This window comes from Bacillus rossius, chromosome 1 (assembly GCF_032445375.1).
Source record: "Bacillus rossius redtenbacheri isolate Brsri chromosome 1, Brsri_v3, whole genome shotgun sequence".
In the NCBI taxonomy this organism is placed as follows: Eukaryota; Metazoa; Arthropoda; class Insecta; order Phasmatodea; family Bacillidae; genus Bacillus; species Bacillus rossius.
The window spans coordinates 224,791,612-224,814,255 of record NC_086330.1 but is presented as its reverse complement, the minus strand read 5'-3'; the positions used below and the strand labels follow the sequence as shown (position 1 = coordinate 224,814,255).

General features: G+C 35.1%; 1 protein-coding gene across 9 annotated transcripts in view; it reads right to left on the bottom strand.

The window, feature by feature from the left end:
- Positions 1-22,644, bottom strand: part of LOC134527327 (calcium-transporting ATPase sarcoplasmic/endoplasmic reticulum type) — a 337,718-nt gene that overhangs the window by 222,843 nt on the left and 92,231 nt on the right. For all 9 annotated transcript variants that reach the window (XR_010074164.1, XM_063359900.1, XM_063359894.1 and 6 more), the window contains exons 5-7: positions 19,604-19,708; positions 13,109-13,247; positions 3,360-3,502 (exon numbers count right to left, since the gene is read on the bottom strand). Coding sequence is in view for 8 of the 9 variants with exons in the window: in XM_063359900.1 (XP_063215970.1) it covers positions 3,360-3,502; positions 13,109-13,247; positions 19,604-19,708 (387 nt within the window). In the remaining variant the exon portion in view is untranslated. The remainder of the gene's footprint in view (positions 1-3,359; positions 3,503-13,108; positions 13,248-19,603; positions 19,709-22,644) is intronic.

Here is a 22,644-nt window from a genome sequence, read left to right as displayed (position 1 = left end):
AAGAAAAACCTGAACGTGAATCAAAAAAAAATTACACTAGTGAAGGCCAACCTACTTCTAAGCAGTTAAAGATTGAAGAGACTTATCAGTGGAGTCCTAACCATCCAAAAGCTAAAGTGATCACACAAAACATTGGAGAGTGGATGGTTGGTTCCATGGTGCCCTACAATGTTGTGGATAATGTGCACTTTAAGAAAATGTTGCAATCTGCACAGCCCCTGTACAAAGTTCCTTCGCGTACAACTTTTTCCAGGTCAGTTGTACCTAGTTTGTACACTTCAGTGCAAGGCAAACTTCTCGACCACATTTCTCGGGCTGTTGCTAATGCTACCATAGCCTCTATGTCCTTCTCGTGTGATTTGTGGACATCACGCAGCAATGATGCCTATATGGCAGTTACATGCCATTTTGTTGACAACTTTGCATTGTCCAAGTATTGTTTGGGATGTGCAAGTTTTTCGGGAAGTCACACAGCTGCTGCAATTGGTGACAAACTTACTGAAATGATGACTAGGTGGGACCTTCTTAAACTTGAAGAGACTAAAGTACCTCTCTATATGGTAACTGACAACGGCAGGAACATCAAACTCGGTTCGTTGCTTTGTAAAGCAAAGTTCACACATTTGCAGTGTTTTGCCCATACACTCCAACTAGCCTTAAGTGATGCCAAGAAAAGTACAGAGAGCATGAACTTAATGTTGAAGAAAGCAAGAGTAATAGTTGGTCATTACAAGCATAGTTCCTCAGCAAATTACAGTTGTACAAAATTCAAGAAGAGTTGGGACTTCCATGTTTGGAACTTATCCAGGACTGTGCAACAAGATGGAACTCAGAATTCCTCATGTTGAAAAGATTGTTAAAAAACAAAGCGGCACTTTCCCAACATTTACTTAAACTTAACATTGATAGTTTAACTGTCAGTGAATGGCAACTTGTGGAAGACTATGTAGCAATTCTTCAACCACTTCATGAAGCAACCACCCAACTGTGCAGTGACACGATACCAACAGCATCCATTGTAATCCCAGTCCTTTTTTGAATGCAAGCTTGCCTGAATGAGCATTCTGACAGTAATAGCAAGGCAGGATCTGATGTTTTTTTCTAAAGCTCTCCTGTTTGCTCTTAAAGCCAGATTCCCAATGTACGAAAAGCAGGAACCATACTTCACTGCAATGCTTATGGACCCTCGTTTCAAGTCTGTTGTGATTCCAGAGGAAGAAAAGACACTGTCAGTAAAACACTTGCAGTTAATGCTGCAAAGATCACAACAAACAGCAACATTATCAGGTAATTAAATTTAATTACAGCATAATTAATAAACCATTGTATAAAATTCAATTGTAACTAAAATAACTTTTAAAGCATTATGATATAAATAAATTAAAATTTAACCTAATTGTTTGTTTCATCACAGTTTATTCTTATATTAAACATATGTTTTTGCCGATATGGAACAAGTACCTGAACCCAGTGTTAAGCCGCAGAGTGGATTATGGAAACAATTTGACAGCTTAGCCAGTTCTTCAAGTGTTAATGCATCTCCAAGTGAAGTAAATAACTATTTGAGTATGCCCTTACTTGCAAAGACTGAAGATCCCTTAAAATGGTGCGAAAAAATATCACAGTGTTGCCAAACCTTTGCAAGATAGTGTAGCGTCCCTCAAGATCAAGAAAAGTCTTCAGCGCTGAAGATGCTCCCTTTGGTCGTTGTACTAGACCTATGTAATCCTTCAAGAATCTTTGGCCATTATATACGGCGTGTAAACTTTGTATGTTTATACTTAGACTGACAGTTGAAATTGTGTTCGTCATGAAAATAAACATTATCATTACATTACAGTAACATTATGAAGATGGAGAAGATGGAAAAGGGCGGCGGGTACCGTGGTTTAAGGGCAGGGGAGTTGTAGCGATTTGAAATGCGCGCGTCATCGCGGGCCTCCGGCACTTCGCTCCCCTCATCCTTCTCCCTCCTTTTCTCCCCCTCCTAGTGTTTGTTCAATTTGTACTCGTTTCCCCCACCCTTTCAATATGCGCATGCGCGTGCTGCGGCGCGAGTTTATAAAATCTGCTGCAGACATGTTGAGGGTCTTCTTCTAATGGTAGCCTTTGTGAGGCTTGGTTGTCAGCAGTAGCTGACCAGTTGTTAATTTCACTAGCATGTAGTCCGAGAGCTTCGACTTAGTCTTCGTGCGTGTGCGACCTCAGGGGAGAAATGTAAGTTGAATCGAGTCGTCTGTGAGGCGGTGGCCCTCACCCTAATGTAGAATCAGTATTGTTTAAATTTGTTCTGTCTAAATTCCTTTTCGGCCGCCACCATCAAAAATTGTTTGGATTTCTGCTTTAAATTTAAATTTAACTTAACTTGAGTTTTTCTGTTTGTAACTTTCTCCCCCTGAGACGTCGTCGCACGTATTTGTTTGGTCCTGCTTTTTAAAGAATAATGTAACTTCTTTCTTTCGTGTACCTGCACTTTGCAGTAGTTTTGTAAATGTAACTTTTTTTGTAATATAACTTCAGACAAGGAAATTGTCCCTTTTTGACGATCGTTAATTGGATCACTGTGTAGCCGGCTTACCCATGCAAATTATAATTGTCAACTAACTCGTTTTGTCAGAAATGTTAACGTAATATTATTATGTATTAATATTGAATTTGTTCTTGCGTTAAACGTAACTGTATCTGAATGTTAACGTTATATTAATTTTGAATTAAAATGTCTGTGTACCTGAAACCTTTAACCTTGATTACCCAACTGCTCCAATCACGTAATCCGCAGTCCTAGCCAGGCTCTGGTCTTCCTTCAATCCCTAATAGGCCCCTACCTATTTCAATAGCAAGCAAGTGAAAGAGATTTTCTTCAGCTGGAAATGTGTCAACAAGAAGAGAGTCCTTGGTCACACAACATGTGGAGGAATTAGTGTTCCTTCATGGGAACCAAATATTATTTTGAAGAGTGAGTTTATATATGACTACAGTGTTTTATTTTATACACATATTTACAGTTTAATTTTTAATGTAGGCTTGGTTTATATTTAATTATTTTGAAACATATTAAAAAAATTAACATATATATATATATATATATATATATATATATATATATATATATATATATATATATATAGGATACAAAATTGATAGGAAGCATATAAATCAATCAATTTTTTCCCGTTCCCGTTTCCTGCGGGAAAAATATTTTCCGTCCCGAGAATTTCCCGAATAAAAAAAATCCTTTCCCGCACAGCCCTAAAAATGACCAGTTATAATATTGTGACAATATGCCAAAACACATCCATACAGTTCCCTTACATTAGATAGAGTCACATCAATAAATTGATAAAGAGGAATCACTGTACCTGGTTGACAGCTCGCGGGTCAGGAATAGCATCTGTGTGCTTGATGACAGAGACAGACTCTCCTGTCAGGATAGACTGGTCAATCCTCAGTGTGGTAGAAAAGATCTTGACAAGCCTGATGTCCGCAGGAATCTTATCTCCGACTGTGAACACAGGAATACTCTATAGTTGAATATTAGTATGTAGATCAATTTATTAAAACATGAACCATAAAATCACTATTAGAGACTTCACAAAAATTATATTAGCTATAGCAATTCAACTCTTGTGCAATATAAAAAAATCTGTTTCGGTAAAAAATATTGTTATGGGAAAGTCGGAGCACAAAACAGACATGCAGACGACGTGTAACTTTCACCAAGACTGCGTTTATTGCAAAAACACTTCTTCCAGGTAATACACAAATCAGTACCACCAACTGAGCATTAAACATAATGACAAATTCTCATACACGTCAAAATTGACTAATACCAACAAATATTACCTTCCAAGGCAATCCTACTAATATTATAAACGCGAAAGTTTTTAAGTATGGATGGATGTTTGTTACTCTTTCACGTAAAAACTACTGAATGGATTTGAATGAAATTTGGCCTATAACTAGCTTATAACCAGGATTAACACATAGACCCCATATTAATATGAAATTCCATCCCTAAGGGAGTGAAAACGTGATAATTTCATTTTATAACAGAAAAAATAACAGGTCATAGACATACAAATAGTGAGTGAGTGTCATTTCTCTATGTCTGACACACGATCATAAACGTAGTAAGGTCTGGCAAATTAATATTTTTCTCCTTGGTGAGACCAGTCCGCTTAGTGGAGCTAACAGCGGGTAGCAAAATAAAGGCGCTAATAACAGTTTTGTTCTTAACTTCTTCAATAGATAGAGTTGCCTTGAATTTTAAACGCACCATCGTTTGATGCGTTTGTCATGTCTTTAATTTTCATTTGTTTGTGCCGTATGCGTTCCTATACCATTCATCCGATTGCGATGAAATTTCGGTGATTTGTTATGCGCATGCCCATGAAGGTTACTGAGACGGTATAACTATTTTTCAATATTTGAAGCATGAATCGTGTCAAAAATGTGTTTATTTCATTTTATATAGCGGAACTTCGTCTGTTTTTGTTGTATAAGTGCGCACGAATGACACAATTTATTTAAATATAAAAGAGAGACAGAGATAGAGTGATATATATATTATATAGAGTGATATAGAGACGGAGAGATAAGTTGAGATAGAGTGAGGTATAGAGAATGAAATGGGTTAGACAAAGAGATATACCTATAGATGTATAGAACTATATAGACACATATATAGAAGATATAGAGATAGTGGGAAGTATATATGTAGATATAAAGATATAAATAGAGATAGAGAGATACATAGATGTATATAGATGTTAGCATTGCAAATGAAAAAAAAAAAGCAAGGTTTTTTCTCAAAAATACATGTTTTTTTTTGTTCATTTTAAAAATAAGTTCCTTTTTATCCTTTCTAATAGTCAACAAGACATTAATAAAATATTATACATAAGTGATGTGTAGGGATGGTGATTTTTCGTTTTCGCGAAATAGATGCGAAAATATGCTAAATTATATATTTTCCGCTATAAAATGAGAAATCTAGACTATTCCGAGATAAATGTGAAATCAAGGTAAAAAACGTAGATTCATCTTCACTCTACACAATTTATTTACAGATTGTATTTCGTTTCAGTTCAGTATCAAAAGAAACCATCATTTTATGGCGTATTCAGAACAAGTATCTTATTGTCACGTCATTCACAACACTATTGTTCGTAAATATTGAATGAAAAATGGCCATCCGTGACTTGCGATTGTAAACAAAGCAAAGAACAACTAGCTGGAAGAGTGTCCGTCATCTTGCAGAGTACAAGTTTTTAGGCCACCATATTGCGACATCTCTGCTTCGCCGCGCCCATTTTCTGTCTGTGTTTCACGTGAAAGCCGCGTTCTTGTGTAGTCTGTGGAAGGTGGTGTGTTTACAAATACGTGCATACTCGTGAATGTGCTGTATACTGTTATTTGTCATGGTAAAAATGGGACGAAACGTAATTACCATTCGCGATCGCATAAATGAATAAAAAAGTGAACAGTTCTACGAAAGTGATACGAATATGTTAATGTGCAATTTATGTAATCGCCATCTGGAGTGAAAAAAAAAAAGATGCACTTGAAAAGCATATTAAATCTGAGGGACATCTGGCTGCAAAAAAAAGATTCACCGAGAAATCGGATGAAGGAAAAAAGTCGGTAAAAGGCAAGCAATGGTTTCTGGTAGTGGTGCACCAATGCGGATACCGATGAATCGTAATCGGCGATTATTGGTACTTACCGATTGATCGTAATCGGCGATTATCTTAACGATTACTTTGCCGATTATCTACGTCCCGGCGTAATTAAATAGGTTTTTACCGTGTAATATTTTGTTACACATTTTAGGATAAAATACGGTAATATTTGTTTATATTACAAAATTCATCTAACTCCGTCATATGATTACAGATATTTCGTTAAGTTTAATAAATCTCATTGCCTCGAACAATAAAAAATACATTTTTCCTACACGTTTATGTACGTTTCGTCTTGTTCTGATTTTTGTTTAGTGGCCTTGTATATTACTTATAGCCAGAGACGTAAGATAGATGGCACGCAATCAAAATACCACAAGCAGTTGCAGTGGATTCTATGACAATCGATCTTTTCGAGTCGTAGTAGCTGTTCGAAATCGTGGTCCCGATACCGTCTAGAGTTTATCACTGCGTTTACAAACTCGTTATGGGCTTCTTTGGTAACATTATCCGTTGTTGTGTTATTTATATGTGACGTGAAAAGTGAAAACGTATTTATAATTTGATATATTCAGTCAACATAAATAAAATCACATGTGATAGAATTGGTTTTGTGTCTTTTTTTTTTTATAATTATAGTGAGATGGCGAGTACGGAAAAAAAATTGTGTGGAAACATTTTTCTATAAACTCAAGTGAACAAAATAAAGCAACATGTTTACATTGTTAAACGGTAATTTCTCGATGCAACCTTATGTGATAGTCGATAATAATGCTAGTTTTCCGCAACAAAAACTTACCCATTGTAAACTACAATTATTAGACTGTAGTTCAAGTTGTTTACAATAACAAATATAAATAGAAGTTAATTTAATTTACACTTTGCAATGACTTAATAGTGTATTTTGTATATTTTTATACTGTTATTATAACTGTATTCTCAATTTTACCTAATCTTGTTATTAAATTCACATGGGAATAAAATTTTTGTGTGCATTATTACACTTTAAAAAATTTGTTCATTATAATCGGTAACTGAATCGGTATCTGCCGATTATTGCTCTCGTAATCGGTAATCGAATCGGTAATCTGTAAAGTCATATCGGTGCACCACTAGTTTCTGGCATGATCAAAAACCAAAAGAAGGCAAAAATTGAAAAAAAAAAAAAAAAAAAAAAAAAAAAAAAACATTATTTGTGCACTCTACATCAACTATGGCCATGAACACGGCTAAGAAATATTTATTGTAATTTTAAGTATTCAATTGATTGCACTCATAACTCATAGTCATAAGTAGAGACATGCAAAAGGTGTGTTTATTTTGTGATGAAAAGTGGTGTTATTTTCCCTTAAAATCGGTGTTATTTTTACCTAAAAGTGGGTTTATTTTTTTTTTAAATTTTTGCGATTTCAAGTGTAAGAAATATGAAGAGAACATTGTAATATAATTGCACCATCAGTTAAAACATTATAAATTAAAATTACACAAATATAGGTTAAAAAGACACAAGTTTAAGAACTCAGATTCTAAATTAAGTCAACCCAATAATTTCAGAAGCAAAGTACTTTGACACAACGTTTAACTTTCAAATGAAATAATAGCCATTGTAGCTAAATTTTCTTAATTCAAATTAGTTCTCTTGTCAGCGAGAACATTATTGTATTGTAACAAGAAGCGTTCCAAATCAACGTTTGCACACAACATCCACACTGCTTCCAGGCACCTGTCAGAAAATTCAGGTTGTGAAAGTTTTACAACTTGAAGTGCCTTCACTACATCCACACTTCTTTCCTTCATTTGTTTCTCAACTATCTGTTTCAACTCTCCAAAACCGGTGATCAGCTCCTGGCGGTCCATTTCTTTCAGAGTAGAAACGTTACACAACTTAGCAAGCAAAATAGGGATCATGTCTGTAATCAAAATATTTTTTTGGATCAAAGGCAGTTAAGGGTTTTCAAAGTCAAGTCTGCTTGGATCTGTAGCCATCAAGCTGGTAAGCTTCACCAGAGATTTTGTAGACACTTGCACTACACTTATTTTCACAGCAGCTGATTTCGTGGTGTTCATTTGGTCCAAAACTGGTTTTGTTTTGTCAAAAAAATGCACTGCTTCATGTTTTCAAAGTTGCATTGCATCTTGGTGAGCTCGCCATGCAAAATATTAGCATTTGGGTATTTCCAGCTTTCTAGCCTCGTTATTAAAGTATTTTCGGATTTAAAAAAAGTGTTTTTAACACATATCGCCCAACTACATATTTACCCTCGCATATAACCCACGATCACGAAATTCGTGCTCACGAAGTTTGGTGATTGCTTGAGGTTTCGGCATATTTTACACTTTCGAACTTCTGCTGAGAAATGTGAAGACGTTTTCTATCACAAACTACAGTTTTTATAAAATAGTTGCACTGTATACAACATTTTAAAACGAAAATTATCATTCTTAAAATAAAACGTAATTGTTAAGTCTGTTTAAAGTATAAGAGAACAAATTAAAACAGTTTGCATAGTCCATAGTGGATAGATGCAAGATGAACAGTTGAGCGTAATTTATAATTTGCTTCAAGACACAAGCGCTGTAATGCACAAAATATCCAACAAAATGGCCGTACATTAATCTTTGACTCTGTAAACGTGCCTTCGAGAGAACATGAGCATATTAGTGCACGAGTGCAGTTCGCCAAGAACGCGTCGTATCAAATAAATAATAAAACGTAAACATTGGCAAGTGTAGTCTTTACGTTGATGGTGTTATCAGTGGTGACAACGGCTGTTTATTTACCTTTTTTAAGTTACCAAACGGCGGGAAAGTGTTGTTATTCGTGGTAAACAGACGTATTTCGCACAAAAAATTCGCGGTATCAGAAATTATGTAAAAGTGAGGTTATTCGTGTTAAACTTACAAATTTCGCGTAAAAATTTGTTTTATCGTAAATGCGAAATTTGCATGTCTCTACTCATAAGTGCTAAAAAGTTGTTTGGATACCTGCCAAGATAGGCTATCTTTGTAGTTGTGTTAGATCTTTATTTCTGTGGTTGTTAATAATTAATATGTGTATTATTTAATGCTTTTTAAAAATATACTTTTCTTCAGTAATGTAAAATGAGAGAATTGGCTAAATCTTGTTTTTAAAAATGCTACAAAATGCTAAATTTCAAATTCAAAATGCTAAATGTTATTATTTTAAATGCTATGAATCACCATCTCTATTTATGTGTGATATAAAGTTTAGACTAAGTAGGCAAATGTTTGTTTAATTAAAAAAAATAACAATAAAAAATAAAAGTGTAATTCTCGGGAAACACACTAATGCATTGTTTGGTATAGTTTCACTGTTTCACAGCACAGAAAACTAAGCAAATAGAATAAGAGTAAGTTCAAACACTATAATTAAATGTTATATAATGGCAAAAAAAATCCATCCACCAATTGTCTTCATAGCCAAAGGTCAGAAAACATACACAAAATAATTTTTCCAAAACTACAAATAAAAAAACCACAGTCCACCACACAAGACAATAAGACATACAAGACCACTCCGTCTCTGCAACAAACATTTAAAAGTCCATTTCTTCTGATTCAGACGCATCCTCCCGAGTATCAGATTCACTGTCAACCGGAACCGACCAAACCGAATAATCATCTGATTCATCTTTATCCATGTTGGCTACATTCGGGACGGACAACGCTTGAGGTCGAGGACTGGGGCTGGCTTCACGAGCTGCCAGTGCCACGCTTGTGTCTACATCTTCTTTCCCAATTTCTAAGTTGTGTGCTATAAACACAATTTTTGCTGCCCTTTCATTGGTGAGCCTATTTCTTTTTTTTTTTGTGTGAATTCCACCATACGTACTGAAGCTCCTTTCACAGGCAGCTGAAGTAGCAGGAAGTTCCAAAAACCTTACTGCCAACTTTGAAACTTCTCTGCTGTTGCTAAATCCTTTCCACCAAGCTATTGGCGTTATTTTGGCAACTGATTCCCAAAGGAAAGTTTTCCTGAAAAATTCACTTTTTGCACTGTAATTTGCAAGGTCTATTAGCACTGCACTTTCATCAATCCCAGGCATTTTTTTGGCAGCCTCAAATATAACTTCTGTAGCTTCAGTCTGAAAAGAAAATAAAGCAATTTAACTATGCAGACTTTAGTTTTTTGCAAAAATATAAATTTAAGTTAATTCATAATTGAGAGAAGTATGAAGAGTTTAGTTAGAAAGATTAAAGTAGAGTACATTTTTTAGAATTTTTGTAGCACAAGTTTCAGCGGTATATTAATATTTTGGTTTTATTTATTATTACATTGTCAGGTCTCAGGTGACGATTGATTGTAACATTTTAAAAATGGTTTTACGCCTTTTTTTTAAAAACTAATTACGGTACTTTATGAGGGTATATTATTCTTTTGTAGCAAAGTAATTGATGAGAAATAGAAAATTAGGTCATACTTTTTTTACTTTAAGTGCTCAAGTCATACCTGACAAAGAACCAAATTTTACGTGTGGGTAAAACAAATTTCTGGTTTTCAAAAAGTAAACATATAAAATTGTTAAGCAATAGCTAAGTTAGCTCAAAAATAACAATGTAAATGTTACATGATTTTTAAAAAAATTTATGTATAAATTAAATAGAAATTTACCTGCTCATCTGGCGTTAAATCAACACCTGCTGCTAGTGGATCAAGGAGATTGGCTGCCCTATGAACTTCACAAACACCAAAATCTTTTCTTTTTGCAAGTATTTTTTTGACTTCATCTTCTTCTGCTTTGGATAGTGGGCTCTGTGGAAGAGTTTCTTCAAAGTACAGCTCCAATCTCCTAAAAACACTTACAACTTGTGAAATTTTAGGTTTGTCACTCTCAACACTGATTATGGCAGTTGCAATGGGTTTTAGTAATTGGAGAAACCCTTTCACTTTATCCCAGAATGTTTCATCCAGAGCAACCTTCTTTATAATTGGATGTTTCTTCAAAATTTCTTGAGCCTCCTCCTCTACAGCAAGTAATTTAATTGCTTGTTTATTCTGTTCTAAACTGTCCAAACAATGCACTGTGGATCCTCATCTTGTTTGCACGGGAAGTTTTAAAGTTACAGGGTTATGATTATGACACTGCTGACCTTGCTTTTCTTTGAAGATTTCTGTAAGTCTATGAGAGTGTTTTATTGCTTTTACAGCAGAAACAGCTTCAGCTAAAAATGTCTGTAGTGTTTTGGATTTTTCAGGTCAGTGAACAGTAACTTTAGTGTGTGTGCATCCATACGTGTAAAGATTAGTGGAAACATTTTCATTTTTTAAAATGTCCCATGCTGCTTTCATATTCGCATCTGTCACGATTCCAAACACTTTTTGCGCTCCAATTTCTTGAATTACATAACCTATTTCTTGCGCAATGTACTGTGCTGTGTGCGAGTCTTTTCCAGTTGGCAAAATCTTGTACAAAATGGGTGAAGGTGTATAGTAACCACAAAGTTTACTACAGGTTCATTTCGGATGTTGGTCCACCGTCCACCCATCACACATTAATGAAACTGTCTCTGCAGCAGCAATTTTTTGACTCACTTGTGAAGCTATTTTTTCATATTCTGCATTCAGTAATGTTACAGATACCTCATGCCTTGTCGGTACTTTATAGGCTGGTCTTAAAAATTTTAAGAATTCTATCCAAAATGGATTTTCTACTATTCTAAGTGACGAATTACTTGCATAAATAGCCCTTGCCAGTAATTCATTCGCTTTTTCCTGATCTGGTACACTAATTCTGTCAATGAAAGTTTTTAGTTAAGTTTGTCTTTCGGTTGATATGTTTACATTTTAAAAACTTACTGGACTTTGTAACGAAGATGCAAGACTTTGTTGTGAAAGGCAGTAGGATTCTTGATGGTCTGTAACTTCTCCTGAAGGCAATGTAATGTACTTGTCTCTCTCAGAGTTGGGACATTTATTGCAAATATTAATAAGTTTGGTCATACGAGAACCAGATTTTGAAAGTTTGTAAGAACAAAATGTGCATTTAACACGATCTAATTTACCACCTTTTGATGGAATACTGGTAAATAATTCACTCACAGCTGCTTTTTTCCTGCCAGAACCAGGCCTAAATGGCATTTTGTCGAATTTACCTCTGAAAATTGTTTTCGTAAAAGATAACAAAACAGCATTGTGGAGTTTCACACGTAAACAATATTGGCCTCGGACGTCATCTCATAAGCCAGTGGGCCGCAATCTGCAATCGCAAGTTGTTAAAAGCAACAGTAGTTTGCAGAGCAGAAAACAATTTTAATATATTACTTAGCTGTGTGACTCATACAATGTTGATATTAAAATATACTGCCGAAAAACCAAATTGGACAAATATTTAATCAATGCAAGCTTAACGGAATATTTTTTTCCTGTGTTGGTGAATTACTGCATTACGTTTTAGACATCGACGATGATGAGTCTTTTGTGTAACCAAGTAAGGTTATCTTAAGCATAGTAAGTATGCATATTACATTTATTTACTGTTAAATACGAAAATAAGTATGTCGGTTACTCATAAATTACGGTAACTTTATTTTTGTTACTAATGAGCCTGTGAATTGCAAATTATCAGGTCATGACTGTAGCCAAGAAGTGAGGTTAAGTGCTTTTAAACCTGTAAGATGGGTAGTTGGCAGTTTAAATATATATGAAATTAAATTATAATAAACTATGGTAAGTTCAACAAACATTAGTTTTTACAGTTATTTCTTACTTTAACTGTAGCTCATACTTTACAGTTAATCTTTATTGTGTCTATGAAAAAAAAAAAACATTTTTTTTTTGGTGAAATAAAACAGGTTTGTTTTAAGAAAAAAAAAACATGCTTTGAAAAAAAAAAAAAAACTTTTTTTACAACACTAATAGATGTAGATAAGATATATATATATATATATATATATATATATATATATATATATATATATATATATATATATATATATATATATATATATATATATATATATATATATATATATATATATATATATATATATATAGAGAGAGAGAGAGAGAGAGAGAGAGAGATGGATAGATGATTTGTATAAGCGGAACGACTTCAAACATATTACAAAACAAAACTGAATGAGGCATTGCAATGCAGGCCGAGCATTAGCTAGATAATGGAATCTTTTCAATATTAGTAATCTCTTATACTTCAGCTTTTTTCTATATAGCTTTATAAAGTCTAAATTACATACAGACCAGGTAAATAACTATAAACTGGCAGAACGTCTGTCAGGATCTGAAAGTGATATAAATTAATTTTCACACTTGACATTCAAATTAAGAAGACAATTACTAGCTACACCCTGTGTTCAGCCAGGGCAATGCCGGGTATTGCAGCTATATAAAAATGTGCAAGTCGTCACAATTTATAAAACATACATACTGAATGTGAGTGCACACTCACCTGACACCTCAACCAGGTCTCCAGGCACAATCTCCTTTGCGCGCACTTTCTGGACACCCGCCTTGTCGGAGCGGACCACCTTGCCCATTTCAGGTTCATACTCCTTCAGCGCCTCGATAGCTGACTCTGCATTCCTCTCCTGCAGGGTCCCAAATAAACACCATCACACTCTCACTCTCTCTGATGCTTTTCTCCCACACTTGCTCATGCCTTCCCCCAACACACTCATACTTTCCACCCAACCTCTCTCAAGCATTTCTCCCCCAAACTAACTCTCATGCTTTCCTACCACACTCTCTCTTGCTCTTCACCCGGATTCCTCTCCCACCCCATTACAAAACAACTTCACACACAATGGCATTCTGCTTTTCACTCTATCTGATACTGCTTCTCACCTACATTATCTCATTATTTCCTCCCAAACTTTTTACCCGATATTCTCTCCTGCCCCATTTAAAAACAACACCATCACACACTCATAATGGTTCTCACACTCCCTCATGTGGCTTCGCACATACACTCTCTCATGCTTTACTCCCACTCTCTCTCATGCTTTCCTCACTCTCTCTCATGCTTTACTCCCACTCTCTCTCATGCTTTCCTCACTCTCTCTAATGCTTACCTCCCACTCTCTCTCTCTCATTCTTTCCTCCCACTCTCTCTCATGCACTGTTTATTAATTTTTTTTGCAGATCATGTTCTGATTACCATGAAAAATAAATATATTTTGCTTCCAAAATTTAAACATTTCAAAAAAATTTGACCTAGTAATTGTAGGTAATTTAACCTACAATTACCTTTCACTTTAGTACATATTTACCTAATTTCCCAAAAGCCACTGCACTACACATATAGTCTCTTTCAATATGTATTTGTTATGATATGTGATTTTTTTTAGTGGGATCTAATCCTTACTATTCAAATGTGATATTCCTATTATACAATAATTTGATCTTTGTATTTGATTCAAACTAAAAAACTGATATTCACACAGGCCTACAAATTACACAACACTTCAATCACCCAGAGTATCATACTTCACTCACATAATCTTTCATACTGCTTCTCTCAAACTCTCTCTCCTGCTGTTCCTCACATACTGGCCCATTACAGAATACCATCATACACAATGTCAAGCTACTCCCCACAAACTCTCGCATACTATGTACTTCTCACGCACTCTAACAAACTGCCATTTATACACTCTTATAATGCTCCTTCCACACTCCTCTACAGGCCCATTTCAAAACAGCATCTCCACGTACAATCTCATACTGCTTTTTACACAGTCCATCATGCTGCTTCTCACTCACTCACAAATACTTTACCTAATACACTCTCTCATGCTACACCTCACAAACTCCTCTCTGGACCATTTACAGAACACTAATATTAATATCTTAAACTCTCTCATACTGCTTCTAAACACTCTCATACGGCTTTCACTTACTCTCTCTCCTTTTTTTCTCACTATCTCTTATGCTGTTTCTCCCATTCTCTTAAACCTGATTTTTACACATTCCTTACCTACCCCATCCCAAATAAAATCCCACCGCTACACACTCTCTCATGCTGCTTCCCTCATACTCCTCTTCTGGACTATAACAGACCATCACCAACACTCCATCACACACTATCTCATAGTCCTTCTCACACTCTCTCAAGTTGCTCCTCATACAATCCTTCATGCTGTTTCTCACAGTCTTTCAAAGCTGCTTCTCTCATACTCCTTTTCCACTCCATCCCAAAGAACCCCGGGCCACACTATTTAGCTTCTTCTACCACACTCCTTTTCCACAGTGACCCACAAAAATCCATCTCCAAAGACTTATACTTCTTTGGGAATATTATATGTATGTAAAGTTTTAAAAAGTGTTTAAAAACTTAAATTTTTAAAAATATAGGGATAACCTATAAAATCGAAACCATATTTGTTAGAGCTGGGCGAACCTCAGTTCTCTGGTTTCGAACCAAACCGAATCAAACCCTAGCAAAAAAATTTTGAACCGAGCCGAACCGAACCCCATACAGAAATAATTGTTTTGAATTAAAATGAACCGATGACCAGCATTTTAGGCTTTAACTGAATGGTGAGAAAGAAAGGTTCTCCAGTCATATGTAAAATTAAAACATTATATAGCTTAGCTTTATTAAAACATTGCAAATTATTTTATAAGTAAAGTTTATGCAATAAATGAATATATGTATATATATACACACCAACTTTTCATTCATGAAGAAGTTCCATCTAAATTTCAAAAAGACTATCTTCCTTTTTCAGTGTACATTAACCTTCATTTACAAAAATATAATATTATAAAGATGACGAACATTCAGCATAAGGCCACATAACATAATTTTGTGGTAGACATAACCTAACATTTTTAATAAGTAAAACTTTTTAATAGGACATTAAAAAAAAAGTCTAATGTGAATTAAGTTACCTATCTATATTACAAAACCAGCTGACTGCAGTTGCTGTTTTCTTGGAAGAATGCTGCTCGTCAGAAGAAACTATAGACATTTTTTTGGGGTGGTTCTGGGTCTTCTGAGTCGTCATTATTTTTTCTCCATTTGGAAAACTTAAACGACGTAAGCCTGCTCATCGCAAATAATACAATAATACTGTAAACGTAACGTAAGAAGTGTGGTTATAGAAATTTGCATCTGAAAAAAGAAAACACGAGAAATAATGATGGCTGCCGCGACTACGCTAGTCAACTTAGTACTGTACTGTAAAATTTACTGGACCAGTACTTTTAATCCACAAGATAAAATTAATATTTTCAGTACCTGACTGTTATAACCAAAAAGGCCAACGAAAATAAATACATCCCAGTAATTTAAAATACGTAATTTACGTAATCATTTCCTGCCACATTTGTCTTGTGTTAACTTGATCACGTTAGTTTTGCCGAAATACGAGTTCTCGTACATGCACTTTAGTTTAACTTATGGGGTACGCAATCTTTGGTGATTTTACAACACTTCTTGTACACGCACTATAGTTAAAGGTATAATATACAAATATTTTCGAACTTCGCCCAGCACTAATATTTGTTAATAAATGTACAGTATGACTATGCAAAGTGAAGCTATTTCTTACTTTTTAAAATAGCTTATAGTGTGATATGAATTACTTCCCTTTGATTTTTAGATTTTCTTATACATATACAGTAGTCAGATGTGAAAATGGAAGTATCGTAAAGCTAATAATTTTACGAGTTATTTGCAGGAACTGTGTCTTTCAATGACGTATTAATTTCATAAAATTAAGTAAGGCAGCAATTGTAAAAATTCAACAATTGTCTGTTATTAAAAAACTTCATAAAATGATTTTTCATTAAGTAAAAATTTTGTTTTCTTCTAAGTCACCTAAACATTTAAAAACTGACGCTTGCCCGCCCTCCCTATATTAAATATCACGTTACTTTACATGATAATTAAACCCAAAACGAGTTTTAATAAGTTCAGAAGCAATTCAGGGAAAAAGGTATTTCAGCAGTAGGCCTACTCACGTAATATGCTGCGACGAATCTGTGCGACGTCGGTTATATACAAAGCGATGAACAATAGAATAATTCATTAATGCAACCAACCATATTCGCCCTTTTTTTTTTACGTTGTTATAACCACACATATTAATGTACTTCAGAATATAACTGTAAATATGGACGAGTTATGTACACAAATGTATATTTTTCTCTTGCCACAGCTAAACATGTACATTGGGACGCCATCTTGTGAACGGCGATCTACCAACTATATTTATATTTTATAAAAGTATATAATTAAGTTGTGAAAGCAAGTTTAAATACTTTTTAATACATAGGATTGAATATATATATATTTAGATATAATTATTTATGCCACGTTTATCTTTTCTTTCTAATTATTATCTAGTTTATACTTCCATCACCAGGGCAGGGAAATTTCGGCGAGATTCATGCGCACGCATCTCATCCCTTCCAAAGAGGAGTTAGTTCGCCCCTCCCTTCCTTTCTTCGTTCCCGCGCATTTCTCCCTATATAAAGGCGAGGTCATCCACCTGAAGTCAGTTGATCGGCCCGACGGCCAGTGAGGCTGGAATCCGCCCACTGACCATAGGACGATCATAGGGGGAGCAGCAGAACAACTGGCTACAGGAAAGCACCAGTACAACGAACTTCAGTTAAACGAACACTTCACTTAACCGAACTCATTGTTTGGTCCCGCCAAAAACGTATATAATAACCTTGAATTTTATTTCATCTTACCGAATTTTACGACGGTCCGTTTCTTCGTGAAACAAAAATATTCACTTGAACGAACAACCTTGAGGCAAATTATGAAAAAAATTACCATCCAAAAACTTGTTCTTTATTTTTAATTTTCTTATTCAAACGTAACAGCGTGTACGTATACAAAAACAATAACGGAACTAGTATGTGTGCGCACGTACTATCAAAATTAGTAGATTAATTCTCGTGTTTTGAAATAATATTGGAATGGTATTACGTCCGTTGTACGATACTAGTACATATTCTCGGATTTTTCGTTTTTTGGCTACTTACATTACGATAATTTTTGTACGGTACTTTGGCTAACCTGTGTTTTAATTTATTTTTTGAAAGTCATTTTTTTCATCACAGTCCATAGTGTTTTTGTCGTGTCTACAGGCGTGTAATTTTTTACGTTTTTCAATAGTGTTGTGTTCTTCAGTGCCGGTTGTAGAAATGAAGCGTGTGACAGAACAAAAGTGTATATGGGGGAGAAATAAAATAACGCATTTCATCAAAACTTTCGACCTAAGACCTAACTATTCAAAAGAATGACGATGCTTGTCGTCTTCAAATGTTTTGGAACACCATGCGTTTTGTAATGTATGCACGTGTGACTTTTCGATTGCACACGTTGGAAGGGATGACTGTAGAGGGCACATTGAATTAAAGAAACATGCGGAATATTTTATAGTCATGACGAGCAATAAATCCATATCGTAGTTTTTTCGCTACATCTGAAGAAACGAAAGTAACTAACGCAGAGTTATTGTTTACAAGTTCTGTTGTTTGTTTATAAGACAGTTCTTATCCAACCAGGATAAAAGAAGTAAATAAAAAGACAATTGTTCAAAAGTATAACTTTGCATACTTTGAATTGAAGGTTTAAAATTTCCTGTAAAATTATTGACATTTCTTACATATTCAGATGATTGTATTGTTCAAATCGTTTTTTTTTCTTTGATTCATTAATTTTCATTGTATTCATATGCATAGGCCTACATTTTTCATTTTTTTTTTTTGCATATTATTGTCCTTATTTTATCTTGTGTGTGTCATAATTCCTCAGGAAAAATTTATCGTACATGTACTTTTTCCATATAATTGTCATTACTGATGGGTGTGATTTGAGGTTGGCAGCTCTGCCTACAATGTGTCTCCTGACCATAGACAAAGCATCAGCAGAGAGTATGTGAACAGGTTCTTCAAGCGGCCATAGACTAATGACTGAGATACTGAACCATAGTACACTTAAGGTGTTTCATGTGTTTATCGGTATATATATTTATAACAATGCTTATGTTTCAGTATAAAGAACTTCAGTATAACAAACTCAACTATTTTTTGGTCCCTTCGTGTTCTTTATAGTGAAGCTTTCCTGTATCTGTTTTCTGCTGCTCGCACTCCTCCTTCGCGAGTCAGGCCATCCGAGGACCTTTCTCGGCCTAGGGAATTTGTCTCCCCCCCCCCCCCCCCTTTTCTTGACGATAGGGTGTACTGTGTATAAATTCTGTGTATGTAGTGAGAAAGCCGATGCAGGTGACCAATTGAACTGTTTGGACACTCAGGTCAATTAAAGTTTCCTTGTAAAATACCGACATTTTCAATGAATAGCCTAGCCCCATCCCTCACCCCACTAGCTATTCGCCTACACCAGCCAACTGTGAATCCTGCCGCAAGACCAGCTCGACCTCCTCCACCCCTGCTGGCTCTCTGTCAAGAGGGCTCGGTGCGAGAGGGGTGCAAGAGGAGAGAATCACAAAACATAAAACAAGATTAATTTTATTCTATGCTGTTAGTTGCTTACCTGATAATTTATAAGTAGAATTTCATGGTACAAGTATAAAATTGAACATATTAGATCAAGTAAAGATACTGTAGTAACTAAATCAACCAGTCTAAGAGCACAAAATTGTGTTCAACAAATTTCTTAGCTATACTAGTGACCATTCATACTGGCTGTTCAAACAGTTTCCAACTTTTAGTTATACTGCACTGACATAATTAATTAATTTGTTTGCATCTGAAGTTATTAATTCAAAATATTTACCAAATTTTATCAATTATAACATTAAAGTTTGTGAAATGCTGCTTTATATATTGCAATAATCACTTTATCAATGAAATACACTTTTTTTTGTGTTAGTTTAATGTTAATATACTATTTTGAGAGAATAATTTCCACAGTTCATATTAAAACTGTACCACTGTAAGAAGGCTCGTATGTATCACGGACCTGCCATACTCCCACGATGGCATTGGCAATCAGGATCAGCAGAATGACGAAGGGCTCCACGAACGCCGTGATCTGGTCATCGTGTTCTTCGAACAGTGCCAGCACCTGTGACAACAACATGGCGTGATGACAACACAGTGAACCCATCTCTATGACCACTTTCAAACAGAACTACTAAGACCCGATTTAAATGAGTTTATGGTGGCCAAGGTATGGAGATTGCCTACTACTTAGCCTTTTTTGCAGGAGATTGTTGGTAGATAGTTTAAATTCAATAGGGACACGGCCATCAATATAGCATGAAGATTGTCAGCCTGCGAAGGAACTAATGTTTTCAATGAAAGCCAACCCGTTATCCACTGAGCCAGTAGGATATTAAAAATACGTGCGGACTCACATGTCTACCTGAGTGATGCATGTCTGGCACTTGTATGCTTGTAGGGACTACAATGTCCTTTGTGCCTGTTTGTATGTCATGCCCACCTAAAAAGGTTCCTAAACTGTTGGTGGGCATGTTACAAATTTAAATTAAATATATATAAAAAATAACAGCTTTTTATATAATTTATAAAGTATTCTTGTGTTTGCAACATGTTTTATGGTATACTTTATATTATTTCATAAGTTTAAGCGTTCCTGATGATTCGCTAGAATTACGATGAAGCCACTTGGGGTACTTTCTATTTTTTTTATTGTGTACTAAGTTTTTATGTGCTTTCACATAATTTTTAAGTATTGCTTGTTTTTTTTATTCATAAATACCTGTGTGTTCAAGTATATTCTTTAGTATTTTTTTGTCATGGTTCTTTGTTTGAACAAGCTGATGCAATAGTTTGCAGGATGCATAAGAGAGAGACAGAGAGTTCGGAGTGTGTGAGAAAAGAATCACAATTTAGTCAGAGTGCTGCTGCCAAGCGCCATGATTGGCTAATTTATTTCCATGAATTATTTGTAATTGGTTAAAAGTTAATGCACACGAACGCCCTTTTTCCTCCAGAAAAGAGGACGGTCGTGTCATCAGTCAGCGACTGTACAAAGTACTGAGAAGTTGCATGTCGGATAGTGGCTCGCAAATAACATACTAATGGTGTGAAGAGAAAATTTTGCGGTTGTGGTCCGGATGCTACTTTTAATATTGAACCTTTTTTTGAGTTTCGGAACTATAATTTATAATTCAATGACCACAGTCGCAGGTATTAGCCCAAAGCAATGAGCGAGGACTTCGCCGTTGTTCCGAGGACAGAGTCCTTCAGCTTGTACAATAGGTTGCAAGCAATCACGGGATTTACTTGTGAACAGATCTTAAGTATTTCATTGCCAAAAACCTCCAAAAGTAAATTTGTGTGATGGAGCCAGTAAAGATTTTTGTGGGACCAACTTCTATATTTTACATGTATTTGTTCTCATAGTCACAAGATAGCGGCCACGATGACTGTAAAATTTCTTTAAGTAGTAATTAAAACATTTAAAATTAGTTCCTGTCCGAGAGATCTTATTTTCGGAATCATTCAAAAGTAAAGTTATGTTTTAAGTTAAATATTACTTCAGTGCCCAAACTCATTTCTGCAAGTGTTCATGGATCTGCACTCTAGGCCAATTGTAAGCAAGCTGGGACTTCTGGAGTGTCACAACTTATATAACTAATAAAACCACTGCAAAAGCCCAAAACACACTAGAACAATCCCTGTATTTACGCATTTATGAATCGAAGAAATACAACCAACAATTCTTAAAAATTACGTGAAAGCACATCAAAACGTAACTCCACAAATAAATCAACAGGCAAAAATAAGTTTAAATAGCTTATGCACCATTAAGCAAGATAACAGGGTGGCCACCCATTTGACATTTTGAAATTCCTGGTTTTTTCCAGGTATTCTCAACTCACTGAAATTGCATGGCAACAAACTTGAAAATTATAAATCACAACAAACAATGGCTGTAAAATATTTTTAACGCCGTAAAATTATTGAACTACATAGGAATTATTACAATTAGGTATATACACTTAGAAGATAACAGGAAATGGACAACTTACTTGTTACTTTCTTTTCATTGAAATCTCATCTTCAATTAATGCAGCTGCTTTTGCTGCATCTGCTAGCAGTTTAGCCTTCTTGGCTTCCAATTCCTTAATTTCTAAGGCTTTCCTTTTCTTTTCTTGGATAGCAACTGACTCTTCATGCTTTTGTTTTCGCTTGATTTCTGAGAGTTCCACATATTTCGCATGAGCATTCCGGCACGAATGGATAAGACTTTTATCAATTAGAACTTTTCCTATGCCCCCTAAAATTGATACAGAATCATACACCTGTCTTAATGCTATCAGGCTCTCTTCATGTTGATTTTCAACAAGGCATTCTGCATTTACTGAAAAGCCCCTTTCCACCGATGCATTTCCATGGGACATAATCAGCATCATTTTAACCAACAATGTAAGATTTGGTGAAAGCTTATCAACATCAACCACTTGCATCCAAAATTTATCCAACCTTACTTCATTTCTTCTGTACGATTTTACAGATTCCAGCAGATATGGTAACTTGCATAGCTCCCTAAATTCACTTTTTATTTTGTCTGCTAACAAACCAGCCATCCACCTCTTCTCAACAAGTGCTTCTAAAAGTTTTTGCATCCTGTGTTGAGCTAATGTGGGACTAGCACAAATTACTGCTGGATCCAAGCAGGATACATTCTTTGATAACCTAAATGAGAGAGGCGACTTAGAAAGAATCTTTTGTACAAATGATTTGTAGAATTTGACACAATCATGTTTGAAATGAAGAATATCTACTTCTTTCACATGTAATTTAGAGTTCTTTAATGCATCTTTTGTGGAAAATCCCAAGTCAACATTCTTTGCAAATATAAGATTGTCACTGAGTGTTAGATCTATCTTCGTGATATCTTTGTTCTCAATTATATTTCCTTTCACAAACCTTTCCATTACAGATTTGACCATCAAATGAAGAGCACTATACAGAAAAGGAGCCATTGGAGCTTCATTCTGAAATTCCTTAAGGAAAGGCTCCACTTCTGCT